Source organism: Mustela nigripes, chromosome 2, assembly GCF_022355385.1.
Source record: "Mustela nigripes isolate SB6536 chromosome 2, MUSNIG.SB6536, whole genome shotgun sequence".
Lineage (NCBI taxonomy): Eukaryota > Metazoa > Chordata > Mammalia > Carnivora > Mustelidae > Mustela > Mustela nigripes.
The window spans coordinates 154,091,278-154,117,421 of NC_081558.1; the positions used below are offsets into that span (position 1 = coordinate 154,091,278).

General features: G+C 41.4%; 1 protein-coding gene and 1 pseudogene across 5 annotated transcripts in view; one reads left to right on the plus strand and one right to left on the minus strand.

Moving 5' to 3' along the window:
• Positions 1 to 2,882: 2,882 nt before the first annotated feature.
• On the minus strand, positions 2,883 to 2,976 carry LOC132012769 (small nucleolar RNA U13; annotated as a pseudogene).
• A 4,601-nt stretch (positions 2,977 to 7,577) lies between these two features.
• The window catches only part of B4GALT4 (beta-1,4-galactosyltransferase 4), a 29,571-nt gene continuing 11,004 nt past the window's right edge, over positions 7,578 to 26,144 (plus strand). Inside the window, exons 1-5 of one of the 5 annotated variants that reach the window (XM_059391903.1) lie at positions 7,619 to 7,679; positions 12,768 to 12,925; positions 18,739 to 19,139; positions 22,159 to 22,391; positions 25,160 to 25,347. In XM_059391903.1, coding sequence (XP_059247886.1) covers positions 18,887 to 19,139; positions 22,159 to 22,391; positions 25,160 to 25,347 — 674 coding nt within the window. In that variant the 5' untranslated portion in view covers positions 7,619 to 7,679; positions 12,768 to 12,925; positions 18,739 to 18,886. Of the gene's footprint in view, positions 7,680 to 7,717; positions 7,738 to 12,767; positions 12,926 to 18,738; positions 19,140 to 22,158; positions 22,392 to 25,159; positions 25,348 to 26,144 lie in introns of those variants that run through there. The other 4 variants (XM_059391900.1, XM_059391901.1, XM_059391902.1 and 1 more) reach the window with 4 other exon arrangements.

A 26,144-nucleotide genomic window follows, 5' to 3' on the forward strand; every position in this document is an offset into this window, starting at 1 on the left:
GAGCGTATAGGAATGCAACTGATTTCTGTACTTTGGTTTTGTATCCTGCTGCTTTACTAAATTCATTTATCTGTTCTAGTAGTGTTTTTTGGTGGAGTCTTTAGGATTTTCTATATATAGTATCATGTCATCTGCAAATTTGTGAGAGTGCTTGTTCCTGACCAATTTGGATGCCTTTTATTTATTTATGTTTTCTAATTGCTGTGCCTAGGACTTCCAGTACTATGTTAAATAAATGTGGTGAGAGTGGACATCCTTGTCTTATTCCTGATCATAGAGGAAAAACTCTCAGTTGCTCCCAATTGAGTATGAGCTTGGCTGTGTTTTTTTCTCATACAAGGCTTTTATTGTATTGAGGTATGTTCTCTCTAGACCTACTTTGCAGAGGGTTTTATAATGAATGGTTGTTGTACTTTGTCAAATGCATTTTCTGGACCTGTTGAAATGATCGTATGTTTTTATCCTTTTTCTTACTGATGTGACGTATTGTGTTAATTGTTTTGTGGATAGTGAGCCATACTTGCATCCTGGGAATAAATCCCAATTGATTGTGGAATATGATTTTTTAAAATTAATTGTGTTGGGTTCAATTTGCTAATATATTGTTGAGATTTTTGCATCTATATTCACGAGAGATGTTGGCCTATAATTCAAAATTTTTTATGGTGACTTTATCTGGTTTTAGTGCTTTTCCATTTTCTAAATAGTGTTTTTCTAAGAGCAGTTTTAATTTTTGAAGTCCACTTCAAAAGGTTTCCTTCTATATTTTCTTTTAGACATTTTATAGATTTAAGTTTTACATTTAGGCTTTTCATTCATTTTGAGTTAATTTTTGTACATGTTAAGATGAAGTTTTTTTTTTTTTTTTGACAGACTAGTTGTTCAAGCACTATTTATTGAAAAAACTATCCTTTCTCTGCTCAATTGCATTTGTGCCCTTGTCAAAAGTCATATTTACATGACTTTATCTTTGGAATCATTAAAAAAAATTTTTTTTTGTTAAGTAAAATCTACTCAAACTCATTACCCTGAGATGAAGAGTCACATGTTCCACTGACTGAGCCAGCCAGGTGCTCCTATTCCATTATTCCATTAATCTATCCATCCTTATGCTTGTATTGCACTGTTTTAATGATGGTAGCCTTATGGTAATTCTCAAAATCATATGGCATTCTTTTCCAAAATTGTTTTTAGGAATTCTAGGTCCTTTGCATTTCATTATGATTTTCAGTTTGTCAGTTTCTGGGAAAAGAAAAACATGTTGAGATTTTTGTTAGAAAAGCATTGAACACACTGATCAATTTGGGGAGAGTTGACATAATTTTGAGTCTTCTGACCCATGAACAAAGCTTACAATTCTATTCATTTAGGTCTCTTGAATTTCTTTCAGCAACATTTTGTCATTTTCAGTTTAATACCTTTCACATCTTTTATCACATTTATCCTTAAGTCTTTCATATTTTTTGGTGCTATCTTAAAATTTCAATTTCCAATTTTTCATTGCCAGTACATAGAATTCAACTCTGTTTAATATATTGATGTTGTATCTTGTATCTCTCCAAACTCATTAGTTTTTGTAGGATTTTTCTTATATTACACTGGAATTTCTACAGAGATGATCACGTTATTTACAAAAAAGACCATTTTTCTTCTGGTTTCATCTGGTTTTTCTTTTTTAGTTGACTAATATTTTGAATTACATTGATTGATTTTTGAAGGGTGGAATCCCTCTTGGGATGAATCCCCTTTGGTCATGTTGTAGTATCCTTTTTATATATTGTTTAATTTGTTGAAATTATGTTTAGAGTTTTTCTATCTATATATAATGTTGCATAGAAATGGTGACAGAAGACTCCCCCCATCTTGTTCCTGATTTTACTGCGAAAACATTCAGTCTTTCACCACTGAATATGATGTTAGTTGTCAGTATTTTGTAAATATCTTTTATCATGTTGAAGTTCTCTCATGTCCCTAGCTTGCCAAAAATTTTTATTAGGAATAAATATTAGATTTTGCTGAATGTAGCATTTGCACCTATGGGATGATTGTGTGGTTTTTCTCCTTGGATTTGTTGATATGGTGAATTACTGTTTGATTTTTTTAAAATAACGGTTTTATTTATTTATTTGACAGAGACAGACATAGCAAGAGAGGGAACAAAAGCAGGGGGAGTGGGAGAGGGAGAAGTAGACCTCCTGCCAAGTAGGGAGCTAGATGTGAGGCTCTGTCCCAGGACCCTGGGATCATGACCTGAGCTGAAGGCAGACCCTGAACAACTGAGCCACCCAGGTACCCCTACTCTTTGATTTTTGAACATTAAACCAACTGTGCAATTTTAGGATGAACCCACCCTACTTGGTCATGTTGTGTTATCCTTTTTTATGCCATTGAATTCAGTTTGCTGAAGTTTTGTTTAGTTGTGTGTGTGTTTTTTTTTTTTTTTTTTTTTTTTTGCTTCTATATACATGGGAGATACTAGTCTATAGTTTTGTTTCTGGTAATATCTTTGGCTTTGGGATTAGGGTAATACTGGCCTCATAGAATGAGTTGGGAAGTACTCCCTTTTCTTCAACTTCTTGGGAAAACTTTGTGTAGAATTAAGATTATTTCTTCCATCTATAAAATTAGTACAAATACTAATTTCTAGAGAGTTAGTACTATTTATTTTAGCTATGTAGGCCTGGAATTTTTGTGTGGGAAGGTTTGTAAGTATAATTTAAGCTTTTTAAATAGATATTAGACTTTTTAGGTTATCTACTCTTTTGTGATCTGTGGTAATTTATGTCTTTCAAGGAGTTTGTCCATTTTATCTATGTCATGGAATTTATTGACATGAAGCTATTATTGTTCATAATAATCTATTTTTATCCTTTTTTTTCCCACTTCAGACATAATATGTTGTAGTCATAACAAGGTTTGACTTGTCACAAAACATTGTGAATACTCAGTTATCACACTTACGAACTATTAAAAGACCTACTTTTATCCTGTATACCTGTAGAATATGTGGGAATGTCAACGCTGTATTCTTGATAATTGATAATTTGTCATTTCTTCTTTTTTAACTGATTAATGTAGCTCAAGCTTAGTCCATTCTATTGGTTTTCTGAGAACCAGCCTTTGCTTTATTTGATTCTCTCTATTGTTTTCTTCTTTTCTAGTTCATTGGTTCTTGCCTCAGTCTTTATTACTTTCTTTAGTCTGCTTTATGTTTGCCTTGTTCTTTCATTTCTAGGTTTGTAAGGTAGAAGCTGAGATCACTGATATGAAACCTTTTTTTCTTTTTTATTTTTTTCCTTCTTTTCAAAGATTTTATTTATTCATTTCACAGACAGAGATCACAAGTAGGCAGAGAGACAGACAGAGAAAGGGTAGGAAGCAGGCTCCCCACTTTGCAGAGAGCCCAATGCAGGGCTCAATCCCAGGACCCTGGGATCATGACCTGAGCCGAAGGCAGAGGCTTTAACCCACTGAGCCACCCAGGCACCCCGAGACCTTTTTTTCTAATAGAGACATTTAGTGCTATAAGTGTTCCTTTAAGTACTGCATTAATGGCATTACAAATTCTGATAGTGTTGTTTTCATTTTCATTAGGTTCAAAGTACTTCTCAATTTCTCTTTTGATTTCTTCTTAAATTTGCCAATTATTTTTTTTTAAAGATTTTATTTATTTACTTGTCTGAGAGAGAGAGACTGCCCAAGAGGGGGCGGGGGGTGGGAAGCAGGCTCCCCGCTGAACAATTAGCCCAATGGGGGACTCAATTCCAGGACCTGGGATCATGACCTGAGCTGAAGACGGATGCTTAACCCATTGAGCAACCTGGGAGCCCCTAATCTGCCAGTTATTACAGAAAGGTGTTGTTAGCTTCCAAATAGTTGGGGACTTTCCAAGGATCTTTTTATTATTGATTGCTAATTTAATTTTTCTGTGGTCAGAACATCGGTTGTATGACTTGAATCCTATTGAATTTTATTGAGTCTACGACCCAAAAGAGTTCTCTGTGCTTTTGAGAAGAATGTGTATTCTGCTACTGTTGGGTGTTCTATGAATGTCAGGTCAAGTAATTAATAGTATTATTTAAATTTTCTATATCCATACTGATTTTTTGCATACATGATTTAGCAATTATTGAGATAGGAGTGTTAAAATTTCTGACTATAATTCTGGATTCATCTATTTCTTTGTATAGTTTTATCAGTTTTAACTTCATTTATTTTAAAGCACTAGTATTAGGTTCATAAATGTTTAAGACACTTCTTTCCTCTTGATGAATTGTCCCCTTTATAAAATGACCTTCTTGATCCCTGGCTAATATTCTTTGGTCTGAAATTTAGTTTGTTTGATTTTAAAGTAGTTAATCTCATTTTTCCTTTGGCTACTGTTAGCATAGTTTCATTCTTTTCATCCTTTCACTTTTAACTTATTTACTATATTATCTTTTTTAAAGATTTTCTTCATTTTAATTTATTTATTAGACAGAAAGTGAGAGAACACAAGCAGAAGTAGAGGGAGAAGTGGGATCCCCACAGAGCAGGCGGAGCCCAACGTGGGACTCTATCCCAGAACTCTGGGATCATGACCCCAGGTAGAGGCAGTCGCTTAACCACCTGAGACACCCAGGTGCCCCAATATATTGTCTTTATATTTAAAGTGCACTTTTTATAGGCAGCATATGGTTGGGGCTTGCTTTTTTATTCATCCTCACCGTGCTGCTTACACCATTCACATTTAATTTGAGATTAAAGTAGTTAGATTTGGTGTTTGTTTTCTATTTGTCCTGCCTGTTATTTGTTTTCACTTTCCTGGTTTCCTACTTTCTTTTGGACTAATCAAGTTTCTTCTTGACTTGATTTTATCTCCTTTGTTGCTTTAGTAATTATAATTCTTTATTTTGTTATGTTAGTGGTTGCTTAAGGTTTATAGCATATATATTTATCTATCATAGTGTATCTTAAAATGATCTTATGCTATTTCACACATAATATAAGAAGTTTACAATATATACTTTCATGTATCCCTTTCTGGCCTATATGATGTTGTCATGTATTTTATTTTTCATTTCTACAAATTTAATTTGAGTCTTCCTTTATATTTTCTATGTCTCTAACTTTTTGAATGTGTGGAATGCAGTTATAATAATTGTCTTAATGTTCTTTTCTGGATTGCTTTTCACTAATTATTCTTCCTCCTACTGATTGTATTTTCTTGATCTTTGCATAATTAATAATCGTTGTTTGGATGCTAGACATTGTGAATTTTACCTCTTTCAGTATTGATTATTTTTATAACTACAAATCTTTTGCTTTGTTCTAGGAGATACTTAAATTATAGAGTATCTCAAAAACTGTTGTTGTAGATATTTTGTTTATTGTTTTGTTTTGTTTTAGATACTTTAGTTGGGATGATACATCTTGTCCTTATTTGTTCTTCTTGGTTGAAAGGGGAAGTCAGGTCATTGCTTTCTTTCCTCTTTGAGATTTAATCTTTTCTCTTTTATTTTCACTTTTTTGAGAGTAAAATGTCAAGGTTTAGAAAAGTTGTAAAAATTATTCAAGGAACACCTGTATACACTTCATCTAGATTTATCAGTTGTTAGCATTTTGCCACATTTATGCATGTTTTCTCTCCCTTGCTCTCTCACATGTAGACTTTAACTGAACCATTTGAAAGAAATTGCAGACATCATGATAATCATTAAATAATTCTTGAGAATAAAGTCACTTTCCTATATAACTATAATACAGTGATCAAATTCAAGAAAGAGCATAGAGGAAGAAGCAGAAATTGCCTTTTATTTTAAAGATTTTATTTATTAATGTATTTATTTTGAGAGAAAGAGAGCAGGGAGAGGGGCAAAGGGAGAGGGATAGAATCTCAAGCAGACTCTACCCTGAGAATGGAGCCTAATGTAGGGCTCAATCTCATGACCTTGAGATCATGACCTGAGTCAAAATTAAGAGGCAGTAACTGACTGAGCCATCTAGGGACTCCCAGAAATTGCCTTTTAAAGGCTGGGTTCAGAAACAAACAAACAAATAAATAAATGTATGTATATATGTATTATGTATGTAGGTATGCTGGGTTCAGAATTGGCACTCCCTTACTTCCACTCTATTCCATTTGTCAAAGTAGTCATAGGCTAACCCAGATTTACACGGAGGGGAAATATGCACCCATTTTTTACCCAGAGGAATGTCAAAGAATTCCAGGCTACTTTTAATCCTATCACACTGTATATATTCACTTCCTATTGCCTCAGTAACATACTTTGCAGCAACTTTTTTTCAGTCCAGAAATTCAGATATCAAATCTCTTTAGTCTCCTTTATTCTAAAAACAGTTTTTAAAATTTTTCTTGTCTTTTATTACATTGAAATTTTTGAGGTGTGCAGACCAGTTTTTTCATAGAATGCCCCTTAATTTGGGCTTATCTGTTTCCTCATGATTAAATTCCAATTCTGTATTTTTGGCAGGAATACAATAAAGGTGATGTCATGTCCTTAGAATCACCTCACATGTGATGCCAATTTGTACTACTGGTGAACTTAACTTTGAGTACTTGATTAAGGTGGTACCTGCCAGACTTCTCCAAAGTACTGGTACTCTATTTCCATCTTAATTGGTAAGTAATCTCCAAGAATGTCGTTTTATCTTCTTTTCCTTTAAATTTAAAAAAAAAAAAAAAGTCCTGTATTCTGTCTTAGAGAATCCCCTTAATCTGTGGTGTATCAGTTCTTCTGACTGTCACTTAAGTGTGACCTCCTACTTGTGGCAATTTTGTTATTGCTGTTACTTTTCATTTGTGTGAATCTTATGAGACTGAATCAAGCCGTTTCTTGTGAATTTCTATTGCTTCTGTTTAGAGCACGGGAGACTTGGAAACTCTTTAAAGGCCCAGTTCTCCTGCTTAGAATTCAATGACTCAGTTCTGGTTCTTCCCATGGTTTGTTCCTTCTAGGATGGGGTAATTCTTGGAGAATCTCTTACTTTCCCGAGCGTAGTAGGGTGCCCTGGAGAATCTGGCCTGCTAGCTTGCCTGCCTAAGCAGAAAAAAACACCATGATTTTTCATTTAAATCTTTAGTTATAAATATGGTTCTGTCTTGACTTTATGTTATGGTATCTTGGAAGAAGTTAGGATTCCTCACAATTTATTCAGTTAATATTCTTAATCGTCCTGCGAAATGGGAAAGACACGTAAATTGGTGCATTATGTAGTTGAGAAAACTGAAAGCTCTCAGAGTGATGTAAGGTAAGTTTACTAATAACCTCTGAAGCCTCAGTTTCCTCCTCATCTGTAAAACCAGAACTAACCATCTCTTTGAACTAACCGATACTCTATGAGCATTTACCGGGATGAATGTGGGAAGCACCGAGCACCTAGCTCAGTATTATCAGCAACAAGGCTTTAAGAGCACTCAAAAGATAACATGTCCACCCCTCTTTCTCCCTCCCAGTTCTTCCATCGCTCGGGTGGGGTCCGTCTGGCTGGGGGCGGAGCGCCACGCTTGCAGAGACACCGGTAGACCCGCCCCCAGGACCCGGCCGACGCGACTCTCGGGGCGGGCAGGGGGCGGAGCCCGTACTCGGGAACCTCCTCCTGGGCGGCGGGGCGGCCCCCATGGCCCCTCTCGCCTCCTCCCCTTTATCCGGGAGGCGCTCACGGCGGCCGCGTCTGCGGTGAGTACGCGGGGCCTGGGCTCCGCGGCCGCCTGGGACGCGCAGTCCGGGGCGGAATGTGTGTGTTTGTGGGGTGGGGTGGGGTGGGGTGGAGAGCGGGGTGCGGTGGCGGGCGCGGCGTGGGCATCGCCGTGGGGCGCACCGGGCTGGGTCCCGCGCTGGGGCTGGGTGCGTGGGGAGCCGGCGCGGCCCGGCGCGGTGGGGGCCGTCTGGCCTCTGCCCCAGCGGTGGGGCCGGACTGGGGGCCTGCGGAGGCTCAGGTGCCCCGCGCGCTCCCTGTGCTGTCGGCTGGGGTGGGGGGCTAGTCAGGCGAGCTGCTGCCAAGTGGGGAGAGATTCAGGGGTCGCCTCACGAATCTGGGGTCGGCCTCCAGCACCTCTTTTGCCGCGGGCGCATCTACGTGGAAAAGCCCCTTCCTCCTCGGAGTCCTTTTTCCCAGGGTTTCTCCTAGGAAACCGATCAGGTGATCCCAGCCTGGGGCCTGCTGTGGCCCGCGAGTTGTCAGAGTCACCGGGATTTTAAAGTACTTCAGGGACACCTGCCCGGAGTCGGGCTCTCAGTCCATCCCCCGTCTTTCGGTCGGTGTCAGTAGATCGGTCTTCCGTTAGATAAGGGCGAACTCTAGTTTGAAAAGAATGGAAAAGTCCAGGAAGACTGGGACTGAGAAAAGGCCTTTGGATTGCTAGCTTTAGGAGAACAATTATCAACAAAGTGGGTGTGCGTTGGGTTGCAAAATGATCTAAAGTGGGGGAGGGTTGAGGACCTGGAGGCGCTCGGGGCCCTGGGAGGGTTCTGCAGCCCTTTGGTGATGAAAAGGAGGAGCAAGAAAATAGTAATTTGAGGATTGACGAGAGGGGAGGGAGTATGTATGTTTTAATTTTGTAATTTCTAAGTTTTTTAAGACAGGAAGATAACATGTTGGAGATGCAAGAAAGTCCAGGAATCTTGGATAGGAATGTATATTATTTAGGGCCCAGGCTGAAATATAGGGCTTAAAAAGAGGGGTGGAGTGCTATCCTAGGAGGGAGGGCTGGGTAGGAGTGCTGGAATGTGTCTCTAGGGGAGCAGATAATGCTCCATTGGACCATAGTTTATCTTTTTTGGAATTTTATCTTCTAGAGCAAGATTAGCCTTTAAACCCCACAAAATTGCAAAAATTTTCAGGTTCCTGTCTGTGTGCCTTGATCAGATTAGAAACATCTGTTAGAGAGAAGTACTGAATTGTTTGACCTTGTAATCTTGGGGGGGGGGGTAAAACGAGCTCTGTTACTGTATTTTATATACCCCTTGATAGAGTAAGTATTTAGCATCTACTTTAAAGTGAGCTGATAATAATGGGTGCTTTTTCCAGAGATGCATACAAATAATTTGAGAGCTAACCATCTCTTCGAAGATCTTTTATTCAGAGTGGGAACATCAAAAGCAAGTCAGTCGTGGTTTTGTTCTCTTTTTTAAGCCATCAAGGGACAGTGGTTTCTCAAACATACCTAGGTTCCTGTTGAAAATGAGATTCCCTAACATCACCTCAAACCCTTGAAATAAAAGTGTCTGGCAGTAGAACCTAGGAAAAGGAATTTCAAACTGAGACTGCAGTATTCTCTGGCATTGAAAATTATTGACAGCCTCTGAGGTTTGTTTGGTTTTTTTTTGGCTTTGTGTTTGTGTGTGTGTGTGCGTGTGTGTTTAGATTTGGGCATGTTGGGGCCTCTTTAGAACAGATCTTTAGAACAGATCTTCTTAAAAGTTATATGAATGAATTGCTGCCAAACTTACATAACTGAAAGTTATAATCCTGTCTATTGTGTTAACTCTAAATTTTAATGTATTTTGAAGGGACTCTATATAGTCATTTTATCAGAAAAAACCAACAGACAGGGGAAAAAACACAATTTCCCTAATCTTATCATTGACAAACAGCCACCAGTCACGCCTTTTGGCATTTTATATATAAAAGACATATATGCCATACATAGAATAATTGGAACTATATATGTATGTTTTTATATTCTGGGTTGGGTTTTTTTTTTTCACTTTGCTATCATGAGCACTTTCCCATGTAGTTAAGTTTGTTTGTTTGTTTTTGTTTTTATTTTTTAATTTATTTTATTATTTCTTTATTTCTTTCTTTATTTTTTTATTTGACAGAGAGAGATCACAAGTAGGCAGAGAGGCAAGCAGAGAGAGAGAGAGGAAGGGAAGCAGGCTCCCTGCCGAGCAGAGAGCCCGACGAGGGACTCGATCCCAGGACCCTGAGATCATGACCCGAGCGGAAGGCAGTGGCTTAACCCACTGAGCCACCCAGGCGCCCTGTTTTTGTTTTTAAAGATTTTATTTATTTATTTGAGAGAAAGAGTGAGAGAGGGAAAGAGTGTGTGCACAAATGGTGTGCGGCCAGGGAGAGAGAGAAGCAGACTCACCGCTGAGCAGGGAGCCCTATTAGGGGCTCAATACCAGGACCCTGAGATCATGCCCTGAGCAGAAGACAGAGGCCCAATCAGCTGAGCCACCCAGGTGTCCTCCATGTGGTTAAGTTTTTTAAACTCTTTTTAAATAAAAGCATATGTTCCAGCATATGGAGGTACTGTACTTAATTAAATCAGCTCCATATTGTTAACATTCTGATTCTTTTCAATTTTGGGTTATTTTTATAATGTTGGTTTGAATATTGTGGTCTGCCTTTCTGATTGTTTTCTTAGAATAAGTTACTAAATGATGGAATCAAAAGCTATTCAAATGCATTTTAACAGTCTCATTTTTAAGTAATCTGTACAGCGGTGTGGGGCTTGAACTCACAACCCTGAGATTAAGAGTCACATTCTCCCGACGCGGGACTCGATCCCATTTCCTGAGCCAGCCAGGCGCCCCTCACAGATCTTCTTACTGCTTGTCTTCACTAGAAGGAAAATGAACATTTCTGAAGGATCTCTTACATTCTAGGCCCGTTCTCTCATTTCAGTGGTTCTCAAATTTTAATGGGTAGAAGAATCACCTGGGGAGCTTGTTAAAAATTCATTTTTCTGAGTCCCACGCCTAGGTGTTCTGACCCATTAGCTCTGGAGTAGGGCCCAGGAGCCTGCAATTTTAACAGATTTCCCACTGTATTTGCTGGGGGCATACTTGGAACCACATGTTAAACATGCTTTTTAAATAAATGCCAGGGGCCCCTGGGTGGCTCAGTCGATTAAGAGGCTGCCTTTGTCATGGGTGATGGGTCATGGGTCCCCTTGCTCAGCAGGGAGCCTGCTTCTCCTTCTTCCTCTGCCTTCTGCTCTCCCTGCTTGTGCTCTTTCTCTGTCAAGTAAATAAATAAAATCTTTTAAAAAAATTAAATAAATGGCAAAGCGGACTCAGAAATTTTGTTCACTTGCCCAAGCCATTCATGCATCTGGTAACAAAATTTGAACTCCGCTCTTTGTGACTTCAGAGCCTTGTTTTTCCCATTTCCTTAGGCCTTGTCAAGCCTTCTCATTGGTGTGCCCCTAATGACTGCAGAAAGGGAACTCTGACCCACCCCTCCCCCCCAGGCTCTCTGCGGTACCTGAACTTGACTCCCAAGTATACCTTGAATCTCCATTAAACTTCCCCATCAGAAATTCTTTTGGATTCTGTTATGCTGTGTAACATATGCTATATAAGACAACTTTAGTCTTTTGCTACAAATTTACATTTACTTCGTGTTTCTTGACCATTTGGGGGCAACTCTTGCTGCTCTAAAATGGGTAATGTGGGGTCATCAGGCAGCTCTTGCCTGCCGTTGGGGGCTCTGGTCCAGTGTGCCCACTGATTCCTTTCAGAATTAGGAGGGAGAAGCACTGCTTTTGAATATTCAGCAGAAAGTGGTGGACATGACCAAGAGAAAGTACCATTTATTAGAGAGAAAGCTCTTTACCTTTAGAAAAGCGATGGTATTAGTAAATACAAGGAGCTACCGTGGGGGTGAGCTTTTTTCAGTTTTTAAATGTTCCCATAATGGAATTTTAGACCCATTTAATTTTTTCCCTTTAAAAATTTTAAAAAAGATTTTATTTATTTATTTAACAGAAAGAGAGAGCACACAAGCAGGGGAGAGTCACGCAGAGGGAGAGGGAGAAGCAGGCTTCTTGCTGAGCAAGGAGCCCAACATGTGGGACTGGATTTCAGGACCCTGGGATCATGACCTGAGCCGAAGGCAGCCACCTAACTGACTGAGCCATCCAGGCTCCCCAGTTTTTTCTTCTTAATGTTTATTTTTTCTGACATCCCACCCCCCACCCAGTCTCATCACTTTTTAGAAGTTGCCTGGAGTGATGGTGAGACCTTTTGTATTTCAACTAGTATATTCTAGATAGTCAGTAGTTATTTACCAAATTCAGCACTGCTATGTGTCAGGTCAGTTTGAGGTCTAGGAATACAAAAAAACAGTGATTCTCTTTGAGAATGAAGTTAATTTTACTGTCCTATGTTGACTTGGGTTATAGTCAGTCTGACTTTTAAAATTTTGACTTTTAATTAAGTTTAGACTTAGAGAAAAGTTTCAAACATGGTACAGAGAAACCCTCAACTTCCCTTAATATTAGACCATTACATAACCATGGTTCAATTATCAATACTATTAACTGAACTCCAGATATTGTTTGAATTTCATTAACTTACCTGCTAATAGTTTTTTTGTTGTTTTACTGATATTCTCTCCAGAATCCTACATTGCATTTAGTTATTTCTCCTTAGTCTCTTCCATCTGAGACAGTTCCTCAGTTTTTCCTTGTCTTTCATTACTTTGACCATTTTGAAGGGTGCTGATTAGTTATTTTGGGGAATTTAAAAGATCATTGATTTGTGAGGTTGATAGGTCATATCATTGGTAATAGTGAGGGTGAAATCTGTGTTTCTGTCTTTCCCTGGGAGACTAGTAATTATCTTGGGCGACATACTTTGAGACTACACAAATTCTGTTTATCCTGTTTATCCTCAGATTTTCAACTACTCATGTTAATACCCATTGACGGGTCTTGTCTGCAACAGTTCTTACAGTAGTGTTTGCCTATGGTGATTATTTTTTTTTTTTTTTTTTTTTTTTTTTTTTAAAGATTTTATTTATTTATTTGACAGAGAGAGATCACAAGCAGGCAGAGAGGCAGGCAGAGAGGAGGAAGCAGGCTCCCCGCCGAGCAGAGAGCCCGATGTGGGACTCGATCCCAGGACTCTGAGATCATGACCTGAGCCGAAGGCAGCGGCTTAACCCACTGAGCCACCCAGGCGCCCCTATGGTGATTATTTTTCCATTTCCTGCTTCCTTATTAGTTGAGAGGTTCCTGGAAGAACTGCCCTTTTCCTCCCTTTTATTTATTTGATCATTTGTATCAGTATGGACTCAAGGATATTCATTTTTTTTCTGTGGGTTAAAATACAATGCCATCATTATTTTCTTGCTCAAATGCTTCCAGTTTTGATCATTCAGAGCTTAGTCTTTGAGTTTAAATGATTTGTACTTTTAAGTGGCTTTATCCTTACATTCCCCCCCTTACCCCCACCCAGGGAACCATTGGGGTCTGGGCAGTGATCACTCAGAAGCCAGGTAGAAGAGATGAATACCACAGGCCCAAAGAAGGTAGGACAATGTGTGTGCAAACACAGCTCTCAGGAACTCCACAGGAGTAAGAGGAATAGCAAAATATCAGCCTTTCCCCGTTGATGCTCCAGAGGCCCAAAGCAGTAGGATCACTTGCCTGGGGCTGCATCATGCCCACTCTGAGATGCCTTGTGCTTGCAGATGGATTTGGAAACCACATGGGTTTGGAAGGCTCAGTTGGCACTCTTAGCTGCTAAATGAAGACCACACCCTTTCTTCCTGGTGCATAAATGTGTAGTAGTAAATATTTATGAAGTGACACCTGGTATCCTCCCTCCCTCCCGCATGATACAAAAATGTGTATGTGTGGAGATTCTCCAAAAATGATATTTATTGCTCATGCTGATTTATCTTTTGTTAATGGCTTATCTTCTTTGCTAGATGTATTTGTTTCATTATTAGGGGAAATTTCAAGCATACACGAAAGTAGAGAGAAAAGGAAAATGAACCCTTAGGTACCTATTACCTAGTTTCAATACATCTCAGTATTTTGCCAATCTAATTTCATCTATCCCTCCATTTTCAGGGGATGGGGCTGGCATATTTTAAAACAAACAGTCCTCAAAGTCTAAGAAAGGATTGAAATAAACTCTGTGTGTAAGGACGCTACCTTAACTCCCTTTTTTATCCCCTCGGTGCCTAGTACTATGCCTGTTAATAGCAGATGCCCAGAAAAGACTGGTTGCATTGGGAGTAGGAAAAAGAAAACGTGTGAAAACATCATTTTGAACTATAGGGCTGACTTCTAGGAAATACTTCTTGCCCTAAAATAACTTCTTTCACATTACCTGAATTTACTGTCTACAGTCAGCATTTTCCTATCACCTTTTTCACGGAAAAAGAAAACTCTTTCCAAGGGGAGGTTCAGGATCTCTCAATTACTTATATGTTACTATAAATAAGTCTCATCTAGTGACATTTTCCCAAACATTAGCCAAGAGTTACCAGCCTTCAAAAGAACTTTCTTTCTTTTTCTTTTTCTTTTCTTTTTTTTTTTTTTTTTTTAATATTTTAGTTATTTATTTGATAGAGAGAGACACAGTGAGAGAGGGAACACAGCAGGGGGAGTGGGAGAGGGAGAAACAGGCTTCCCACTGAGCAGGGAGCCTGATGCGGGGCTGGATCCCAGGACCCTGGGATCATGACCGGAGCCGAAGGCAGATGCCTAGCCCACTGAGCCACCCAGGTGCCCCCAAAAGAACTTTCTTTTGAAAATCATTATTTTTTCAATTGTAAAGGTAATAGAAACCCATTAAAAGTGAAATAGGAAATAACAGAGAAATGGAAAATAAAAATTAGCTGTGTGTCAACATGTAATTCCATGTTAATGTTAATGTAACATTATCATGGTTAGCAGTCTGGTAAAGTTTGCGCATGAATCACATTGGTAAACAGCTGAATGATTACTATGTTCCTGGGAATGTACCAGGTGTGTTTGGGTGTATTCTCTCATTAAATTTTTAACGGCAACATTTTTTTTTAAGATTTTATTTATTTATTCGACAGAGAGCACAGAAGCAGGGGGAGTGGCAGGCAGAGGGAGGGAGAAGCAGGTTCCCCACTGAGTGAGCCCGATGTGGGGCTCGATCCCAGGACCCCGGGATCATGACTTGAGCAGAAGGCAGATGCTTAGCTGACTGAGCCACCCGGGTGCCCCTCTTATGGCAACATTTTAAGATGTGTGTGTGTATTTATGTTTGACAGCTTGATAAACATGGTGAGAGGGATTGCCTTCAGTCACTTGGCGCATAAGCAGGCTGGGTTCGAGCTCTGTCTTGAAAGACTGTTGGATGGATGTCACAGACCGTTCACACCTCACATTTTTACTCCCAGGAACCAAGGAGACCTCACACATCAGCTTCCTTCATGCTGGCTCCCTGGACAGTCGGTTTTGAGAATGGCACTAAGACTTAGAAAAAGGGGGAAGTGATTATTTTTAACTAGATCCACTCAAGAAGCCACGTTACCAGTGAAGCTCTAATAAGTAATCCTTAAGAATGACCCCTTGCTTTTATAATACATTTCTTTTCTTTGGCCAAATTCCACGGGCTGCAGTTTAGCAATATTTGTCTACGATTTTTCCCAGCTTGCTCCTGGTTGGGTGGAGGTTAAATCTCTCTAAGCCATTCTTCCTCCTACTATAACAGGACAGGGTGCTGGACTTCTGGTCCTTTCTACTTTTAACACTGTATAACCTCTGTGGTCGGAAGTCTCTTCAGACAGGGGACTGTTCCTCTCTAAGCAGCTCTTAGAAAAACAATGTTCTCAGTCTAAATTTTCCAAGAATGAGATGAAGTGTTGAATCACTGTATTGTAAACCTGAAACTAATATTACACTGTGTGTTAACTAACTGGAATTTAAATAAAGAAGAAAAACACTATTGCTGATTCCAGCAGTTAAGCCCCCTGCAGTTAAGTGCCCAAGAGGTTGTCTGATTGGCCCCAGGAACCTGCAGACTTCCTGGAGGGAAGAGAACAGATGCAGGAAGCTCATGAACATGGTGCCAAGGAAAGGGACAGGGGGTTACAGGAGAGACGGAAGGAAGCCAGAGGGAACTCTGCATATTTCAAGGGTTAGCGTTGGGTGCAGCCAGGACCTAGGTGAGGAGAGAGATTGGAATGCCCATGTGAAGGTAATCGTAGAAAGCTTTGGGCCCGGCCTCGCAGACTCAGACCCCAGCTCCACCACTTACTAGTTGTGTGGTGGAGGGTAAGTTCCTTAATCTCTCTAAAACTTCGTTTTTCTCCTCTGTAAAATGAAGAGATTAATGATTCTTACCTCGCAAGGTTGAGAATGAGAATTAGGTAAATTAATACAAGCGATTTAACCCCAGTGCATGCCACAGAGTAAATGCACCAATAAATCACCCTTCTTACTAGCCGTTATTACTGCCTTCAGCATCAATTTCTTGTGATACTTTCGCAAGACCCTAAACACGGGCCATACTGTTTAATTGCTTCCTGAGTCAAATCTTCTCTTATGTGGCTTGACCCAGGTACCTGACCTCCCTTTATAACATTGAATCTGGTGAGATATGCTTTCTAGGTATCCTTTGAACTAACCTAGAGCTAAATTTTTGGAATACAACCATTCAGTAAGTAGGGGACTATCTTGAGAGGTGCAAGGCTTGTTTTGTTTTTGTTTTTCACAGTGAATTACCACATCCTTATGTCTAATTTGAAAAAGCAAACACTGGCACCTGGGTGGCTCAGTGGATAAAGTGTCTGCCTTGGCCTCAGGTCATGATCACGGGGTCCTGGGATCCAGCCCCATGTTGGTCTCCCTGTTCAATGGGGGAGTTTGCTTTGTCCTCTGCTACCACCACCCTGGCTTCTGCTCTGTGTGTTCTCTCTCTCTCTCTCATTCTCTCCCTCTCAAATAAATAAAATCTTAAAACAAAACTCAACAAAAAACCAGTTTAAAAACTGTTTTAGGGCGCCTGGGTGGCTCAGTGGGTTAAGCCGCTGCCTTCGGCTCAGGTCATGATCTCAGGGTCCTGGGATCGAGTCCCGCATCGGGCTCTCTGCTCAGCAGGGAGCCTGCTTCCTCCTCTCTCTCTGCCTACTTGTGATCTCTCTCTGTCAAATAAATAAATAAAATCTTTAAAAATAAATAAATAAAAAAAATAAAAACTGTTTTAATTATGAAAAGACTGAAGTACACCGTACAAAAATTCCAAAAATAAAAGAAAAATACTGTTGGCTAATCCCATACTCCTAATGCAATTATTGTTAGCTTTGGGCTATATTTTTATATATTTTATTTCTGTAATTTTAGTGGTAGTCATATACACATACAGCGTTTATTTCTGTTTTCCTTTTTATTATTTAAGATTTAATCATACCTGTTTTCATGTCATTGCTTGGCACAGAAAATATTTTGGTCTCCCTTCTATCCGTTTAACTAAGGATATGTTTGGCTATGAAGACGGTCACTGCCCTGGCTTTCTTTAGCATTTTCTGCACCCTTGTGATAACACGCTTAGAATTTGAGAAGAGAGGTGATTTTGGCAATGAAGGGAGGATGTGGGGGGAATTGCTGGCTGTCCCCACGGGGGGGTGCTTGCCAAGTATCCTTCATCATCTTTGTGCCTTCACTGTGGCCCAGGGTGGGCCCTCTCCTTTGTGGCCTCTGAAACTGGATTTATGTCAATAATTAAGTACATAGCTGCCTCGCAGAGGTGAATTCATACATCTCACCACACGCTTGCACAGTATGAAATCAGAATGGCAGTTCGTCAGCTGACAGAATAGTACAATAGCATGATGCTTGTGGTAGCCACCTGGTGTGTCCACCTGTTGGCCAGCCTTGGTCTCGAATCACTTAATGGACGTAATATGCCAACAACAGCAGTGATGTTGTGACCACTTAGTTGGTGCTCACTGCATCAGAGGGGGGCTGACACTGCATGTTTATACATGAGGTCTTTCAGTCTCACCATAACCTCTCCGGGGAGGTACTATTTTTATCCCCATTTTACAGGTGAGGAGACTAAGGCTCAGTTAAGTGACAGGCTTGAGGTGTCATGCTGATATGTGATGGAGCTGTCGTTTCTGTCTAAATTCAAACCCCTTATCATAAATGCTGCACTGTAGTCTGCCTGTTAGTCATACGGATTACCGAGCCCCTATGTCAACATCCTCTTATGTTTCTTGCCCTCGCCCGCAACCTGTTGGGATGTGCCCTGTGCCAGTGCCTCGTTGTGAATATAACATTTATAGCTGAAGCAGCTTTGGTTTTTATTGCCTGTTGTTGAGGAACAAGATTTTCTAGCTGTCACAGAGAAGAGCTTTTGTCTTTTTCCTTATTTTCTCTTTGGGTCAAAATAAAAGATTTTACATGTTATTAACCTTTTCTTCCTTTTTCTTTTTTTAAGATTTTATTTATTTGTCAGAGAGAGAGAGAGCACAGTCAAGGGAAATGGTGGAGGGAGAGGGAGAATCTGGTTCCCTGCTGAGAGTGTAAGCCCGATTCGGGGCTTGATCCCAGTACCCTGGGATTATGACCTGGGCCGAATCGAAGGTAGAGGCTTAACTGACTGAGCCACCCAGACATCCCTGTCAACCTTATCTTAAAGTTGTGCTAGGAAGGGGCCATTAAAGAAGAAATGGGGGGGGGGGCAATATTTTGGGCTGTGCCCCCCTCAGAGCTGAGGAGGCATTTGGGGTCTCTTCTTTACCTTCATCTCCTGTGTAACATCTGGAAACGCCTTTCTTCTTGGGAGACAGACAGCCTGGGTGGTAACCTGGAGAGGATTCCTGGGGTATATAGATGGTCGGAACCCTCTAGCCCTGAAATCTCTGATTTTCTGACCTCCGAGCCCCCGTTGGAGTGTTCCCATTATTGTTAGTCAAGACCCACTGGGGGATAGGTTTTCAGTCTGTGCTGGTGTGTATCATTGAGGATAGGATTTCCATGTGAAACAACATGTCTTTGTGATTGCCTTTCAGAGGCTGCTGGAACAGAACTACTGAGCAAAAGCGGGCGTCCTGTCCCTGGTTGTTGCCAAATTTGCCATCGGCTTGGAAAAATAGAGCTTGAAGCTTCCTGCCTGCAGTGAAGCCGAGAGAGATACATACTGCTCACATTATAACAGACATGGGCTACCTGCTGACTTTCCACCTCTCCTACAAAGTCCGGTTACTGTTGCTTTTTCTCCTGTGCCTGACAGTGGTGGGTTGGGCCACCAGTAACTACTTTGTGGGGGCTATTCAAGACATTCCTAAAGCAAAGGACTTCATGGCTAATTTCAACAAGGTCCTGGTTTGGGGGAAGGAAGAAACTCTGACTAAAGAAAACTCTGTGGAAAAAGCAGACTTGGATGACTGCCCTTCTGTGTCTCCGCACCTCAGTAAGGCTTTGCGTGTTTTCTTTTTTACAAGTGCTGTGTAGACTTTTTAGTTAAAGTAACGTTTCTACAGAAATACACAAAAATCAGCAGCGTGCAGCTTGGTGAAGTTACGCAAAATGAACCTATGTGTATGATAGGTGTGTAAATTAAGAAATGGAGTCGTCTAAAACCCTGGAAATTCTCATGCTTCTTTCAGTCATGACCCTTACTTCAAGATTCCAACACCAGGCATTTTCCTGTTTTTTAAACTTTACATCATCAGAAACATGCACTGTGGTCTCTCCTGTGTCTGGCTTCTGTTGTTCAGTGTTGTGTATGTGAGGTGTATCCATAGTGCTGTGTGCACGCCATCTTCCATTATATGAATATGCCCAGTTTTACTACCAAGCTGCTGGAGCCTCAGACCCACATGTGAGTGGACTGTATTTAGTTTACAAGTCTGCCAGATGAACTGGGGGTCCGTTGATCTAGGCTGGTGGCTCTGCTCCATGGGTCTCACGTTCTCCTCCTGGGAAAATAGAGCTATTTTCCAGTGAGCTAGCTTGGGTCTCTCCTTCTCCTGGCATCCACAGAGCACAGGTGGAGAAATCCACTCCTGTCACATCTGTGAACATTCCCTTGGCCAAAAGTATAGAGTCAAGGGAAGGACCGAGTGGGTTTTTCATGGTTGTCTTTAGTGTTTCTTTCTTTCTTTAATAATGTTCTGATTCCCCTTGGTGTCTTGCCTTTCTATTTAAATTAACAGCAAGTTGGTGTTATTGAACACGTTGATTAGAGAGGGAAAACTCCACAGAGATATTAGAAATAACCCACAGAGATTCTATGAGGCCTCTGATTCTCCAGACTGTCAAAGTGCTTGTAGTTCTCCAGATACTCCTCCGAGCCTTAAATTGTTTCCTCTTTCCAGAATGCCTTTTCTCAATCTATGATTGCCTGGTGGATTTCTCTTTGATCATCAAAAATCCAATTTAGATGACTTCTCTCTCAGAGAAGTCCATACACTAAAGCAGCCCTCCGTGGGGTGGCTTCTTGCTCTTAGCTGCAGAAACACCTGTAGACCTTCTTTCCTAATTGAATCCCAGTCTTGTACCATGTTCCTGTTGTCATACTGCTTCCCTTTAACTCAGTCTTGGAAAAAACAAATATTATTTCTGATCATGGGGTCCTGATCGTGCTGTGAGGGAGATTATTTTGCTCATAAGTGATACAAGTTTAGATGGAAGAATGGGTTGTTAAAAGGCAGATCTGACTGTGTTATCTCCCTTGTTCAAAATTCTCACAACATATTTAAACAATAAAAGTATTCCTAAAAAGAGATGGGCAGTGACCCAGTACGGAGGAAGTACCTGGATTGAGAGGGTGACAGAAGTAGTGATGAATTACGATGGACTGAGAAGGGACAGAATTTGAGAAGATGCTATGCGCAGGGCGGGGAGGCTGATAGAGAGAGCAGAAGCCGGCCCCGTAGGAGGTTAGGGCACCTACAAAGTTAAGACAGGGAGAAAGTGAGCAAGGGGACTAAGTTGGTATCAGACCTGTTGCAGGGGGCTCTTTCAGGGGTCAAGAATGGAGGTTTCGGTTGACTCAGATGGTGGGTTTGTTCACAGGCCACATAGGAAGCCTTCTCAACAGCATCCCCTCCCAGCAGCTCTGGTAGCTTGCCTTTCACGCCACTCATTTTCTTTTTTTTAAGATTTTATTTATTTATTTGTCAGAGAGAGAGCCCACTCACACAAGCAGGGGGAGGAGCAGAGGCAGGGAGAGAAGCAGTCTTCCTGCCGAGCAAGGAGCCCCGGGACTCAATCCCAAGACCCTGGGATCATGACCTGAGCCGAAAGCATCAGCTTAACTGACTGAGCCATCCAGGCGTCCCCATGCAACTCATTTTCCTACTGGTGGCTTTTCAGGCATTGCTGCCTGCCAGCTCTGCACCTCACACCTTCAGGAAAGGCTCTTCCTTACGGGACAGTTAGTCTCTCTAGGCAGCTGGAAGCAGTTATTTGCCCTTGGTGCTGCTGGGCTGAGCCTTTGAACTGCTTCAGGGACCCTGGCGCCTCGTCTAAGCAGCCATGGCCAGGCGGGGGTGGTCCCAGGAACAAGGCATGGGGGCTCACACATTGGGAGGGCCAGTGACTGCCTTGCTCCAGAGAGGAGTGCACAACATGCCAGCATCTAGAGCCTGAGATGTTAGAGCCTGAGTGGTGTATATGGAGTTTCAAAAATGCCAGGCTGAGTTCTCTGACCGGAGTTTTGTCTCCTCTCTCACCAGTCAATATTTGCTCTTAATTCAGATTGAGGATGAGGGCTGGTGGCTTTGGCCTAATCTGTAAAGCCTTGCACGAGGTTGGTTACCATGCACTTTCATCCACTCAGGTTGTGTCCAGACTCAGTGGGCAAATGCGGTATCGGGGGCATCTGTTACCATGGCCCGGGGAGAGTTAGGGTGTTGTTAGGTGTCTACATGCTGCTGTTGGGTGAGGCGTGAGGCTGGTTGCTGTTTGCTTTCGTGGTTTTACCTTCAGTGAGCTAGGATAGCTTCCTGGAGCTCAGGGACAGAGTGGGAGAATGGCCTTGCCCATGAGCTTGATCCCATGGAGTGCTCCTGATGTGTAAGGGACTTTACCCTCCTTTGGAATTTTGAGAAGGAAACAAGGATTTGAGCAATTTGAAGTTACATAGTCTAGCCCTGACCTCTGCTCTTTACCAGAGCCGTGGGGACAGAATGCTATCTCCCCCTCACACATGAGTCGCAGACCCAGAGTTGGTTACCCAGCTGCAAGAGAATGCTCTTATGTGTCATTTACTTCCTTTTGCAGCTGGGAACCTGGGTCACATGACTCTGGTTACAGTTCATGACCGAACGAGCCTTTAAAGTAATAATAATAAAAGCCAGCACTCCTCTGGTCCTCACGGTGTGGCCAGATAGTGTTCTAAGTGCATTATGTAAGTGCTCATGTTACCTCTATCAGCCCTTGATGAGATAGCCACGGTTATTTCCTGTGTTGTGTTTCTACTGCAGAGGGCCCAAACAAGCTCGTTTTCAAACCAGACCTCACTCTGGAGGAAGTGGCAGCAAAAAATCCCCAAGTGCACAGAGGCCGGCATCACCCTGAGGAATGTAAGGCCTTACAGCGGGTTGCCATCCTCATTCCTCACCGGAACAGAGAGAAACACCTGATGTACCTGCTCGAACACCTTCACCCCTTCCTGCAGAGACAGCAGCTGGACTATGGTGTCTATGTCATCCACCAGGTGAGTGGTCTGGTCAGCTCTCCCCCCCACATCCTTCTCTCTCTGGGGTGAGACTGAGGGACTTGGCCATTTGTGTCTCTTGGATAAAAGGAGCGACAAACTCATCAAAGAACAGGTCTCCTACCTCACTTATCCATGAAAGGTGTAAGGGAAATTCTTGTCTCCGAGTGTGGAATAATCAGACTAAATGCTGGGAAATTTTACTGCTTCTTAAATGAACCTCTGGAGGAGGTCTGTTTTGTTTAGTTTTGTTTTGTCTCATTTTGTTTTTGTGTGTGAGCCCTTCTATGTTGGCCAATGACTGCCCGAAGATTTTCCCTGGAGATTTGCCTTATATTTCCTCCTGTCTTTGCTATATACTACACGATGAGATATTGGAATTAGTTTTCATTATTGAGCATGGCTAATCAGTGGGAATCTAGGCAGAGGATCTCACAGGTTACTGTGTTAATAGCCATGGGGTTCTATAACTGTCTCCATCTTTCTGCCTATAACTCTCATTATATATAACAGATATGTTTAGTTTTCACTTTCTTGACTCCCTTATTTGGCTTCCAGAAGCATGATTCAGTAGCAGCACAGTAAGTGATAAGCTAGGCTGCTTTTGAAGAATTTAGCTCTAAGTAGAGAGGCCAATGAAGATGCCTGTATTTGGTATTAATGTTTATTGAAATAAGAGGCATCAACTTAAGTGCCCATTTCTAGCTTTCCCAGATTGTCCCACACCATTCAAATAATTCCCTTTAAAACCTCATAAATGCCAAAAGTGTAAGCAAAATCATTCACTACATATTTAATATTTCATAGCTGGTTGTATTTGTTTTAGGAAACCTTTGACCAAAGTCAGAGGATATGATTTTGCAATATATACTTTAAAGTAAATGGGGGCTCTTGAAATCAATGTGCATATATAATATGACCATTTTTTTTAGGATTTGAAACAAAATTTTACTATTAGTGGATTATAATTTTTTAAAAAGATTTTATTTATTTATTTGTTTGTTTTTTGAGAGAGGAGAGCAAGCTCACTCATGGGAGGTAGGTGGAGAGGGGGAGGAGGAAGAGAGAATCTCCAGCAGACCCCTTGCTGAACACGGAGCCTGAAGTCCAACTCAGTCTCAGGACCCTGAGATCATGACCTGAGCTGAAGCCAATAATTGGACATTTAACTGACTGAGCCACCCAAGCGCCCCATAATTATTTTTCTTTTTAACGCTGTTCATTCTCAGGTCCTACTCAGGACAGCAACCCCCAATGTACAGTATATTTGTGACTAGAAAAATATGTCTGCTTGGTGTTACTCTTTTCAGGAAAATACTTTAGTCACTTTTGAGAAATGCCTGGATTTTCTTTATGATAAACCGTTTATTAAAGTGGAATTTATTCTTAAGGGTTATGATCCACACAGCCATGAGAAAATTAATCCTGTAGGGGCGCCTGGGTGGCTCAGTGGGTTAAAGCCTCTGCCTTCGGGTCAGGTCATGATCTCAGGGTCCTGGGATTGAGCCCTGCATGGGGCCCTCTGCTCACTGGGGAACCTGCTTCCTCCTCTCTGCCTACTGTGATCTCTGTCTGTCAAATAAATAAAAAAATCTTTAAAAAAAAAGAAAAGAAAATTAATCCTGTAAAATCTTCTTCATGCTATAGCTTTGTTCATATTGCTGTTTGAATTGTATTCTCTTCTTACCCAGTGATGAATCCCTTTTATGAGGTCACTATGAGGATTGCCTTTTTTTTTTTTTTTTTAAGATTTTATTTATTTATTTGAGAAAGAGAGAGAGAGAGGGAGAGCAAGCTGGGGGGTGGGAAGTAAAGGGAGAGGGTCAAGCAGGCTCAGGGCAGGGCTCCACGTGGGGCTTGATCCCAGGATCTTGACATCATGACCGGGGCCAAAATCAATGGACTGACACAACTGACTGAGCCACCCAGGTGCCCTGAGGATAATCTTCTGCAATTAAGGATTAAAACAGGCTTCTCTTACAGTGATTCCAGGAAACTTCTAAGTAGCTTAGAAATACTAGCGATAACCTCTGTTTATAGGTCTGGATTTCTTGGTCTTTTCTGGTAAGCAACTTCTCTTGTTAGTGTAAATTTGTTACGTACGGGTACGGTAAGATTGGGATCAGCTGGAAGTTAGTAAAGCAGTGATACTAATTGGCATGACTTATATATAAAAAAGGTTTATACTTTTATGTGGAATAAATAAATGAATGTTTAAAAATTTTTTTTGAGTTATTTTTATTTGTAGTTTAAAACATGACCTTTTTTAAAATTATGAAATATACATAAAATTTAGTATCTTAACTTTTTTTTCCCCCCTGATCAGATGATTTTAGTGAGGGGCTTCAGAGCAAGGTCAGTGGGCTGGGAGAATGGTGAGATCCTATGTCTTCAGCCCTGTCAGGATCTCACCCCGGTTCACAGTCACTAAAAGTGCATCTTAACTATTTTTCAATATATTAGTTGAGTCGTGTGAAGTATATTCACATTATCATGTAACCACTCTAAACATTTCTCACATTGCAAAACTGAAACTACGTACCCATTCAACAATTCTCCACTTTAAGGCATGTTTGTCACTTTGGGGATATAAGCATATATGACAAAATGAAAAAAAATAAAAAAAAGAAACAAATGGTCTTTATTGTTACTGCATCAGATCTTTACTTGGGAAAAATAATTCCAGCTCCTGCCTCAGAGCTGGAGAGGGGCACAGTGTGAAACCTTAATCTCTTCCGCTTTCCAAGTTTTAATTTCTGCATCTGTAGGCTGGAAGTAAAAAGTTTAATCGAGCCAAACTCTTGAACGTGGGCTATCTAGAAGCTCTCAAGGATGAAAATTGGGACTGCTTTATATTCCACGATGTGGACCTGGTGCCCGAGAACGACTTGAACCTCTATAAATGTGAGGAGCAGCCCAAGCATCTGGTGGTCGGCAGGAACAGCACAGGGTACAGGTAAGCAGGAAGGCGGCGCTGCCCATGGCTTACTCGGGCCAAGAAGCTCGCTCTGTTGTCATCAGGGTTGTGTGGGACATCGCGTCCGGACTGTTGCAGGAAAACGAAGAATAGGAAAAATGACCCATGACCCATCACTTAAGTTCAGAACAGGAATCACAAGGGTCTTGGCAGAGGATGAAAGACAGCAGGGAAAGAACAGGAGAGGGAAAGCTATCCAAGCATTGCAAATGACAGCCAGCCTCACCCACAGCACTCCCATTGTGGAACTTCTGCCAGCAAGTCCACGCTAAGTCGCACTCAAGGTACTTGTGTGGCTGTCCCTGACTTGCCCTCCCAGGAGGCGACAAGAGTGTGCCCCTTACGTCAACTTTTAGGCCTCTGTTGTGAGACTGTGACGTTTCTTTTTCAGACTGTGGCATCTTCCCAGGGTTCTGAGGGAGAACGGGGCGGGGCATGGCCACAGAGTAGTCTGTTCAAGGGCCAGGACTCCTAGGATAAGTTTCTGACTCTCAAAGCCATTGTGAGAATTGCTTAGGTCATGTTTTTCTTCTTTTTTGGGGCAAGATTTATTTATTTATTTGACAGATAGTGAGCACAAGCAGGGGGAGCAGCAGGCCAGAGAGAGAGAAGCAGGCTCTCCGATGAGCAAGCAGCCCATTGGGATTCGATCCCAGGACCCTGGGATCATGACCTGAGCTGAAGGCAGACGCTTAACCAACTGAGCCTCCTGGACACTGCAGCTGCGATCATTCCTGTCTTTACTTCTGCCCACTGTCTTCCAGCAGAGGCTTAGC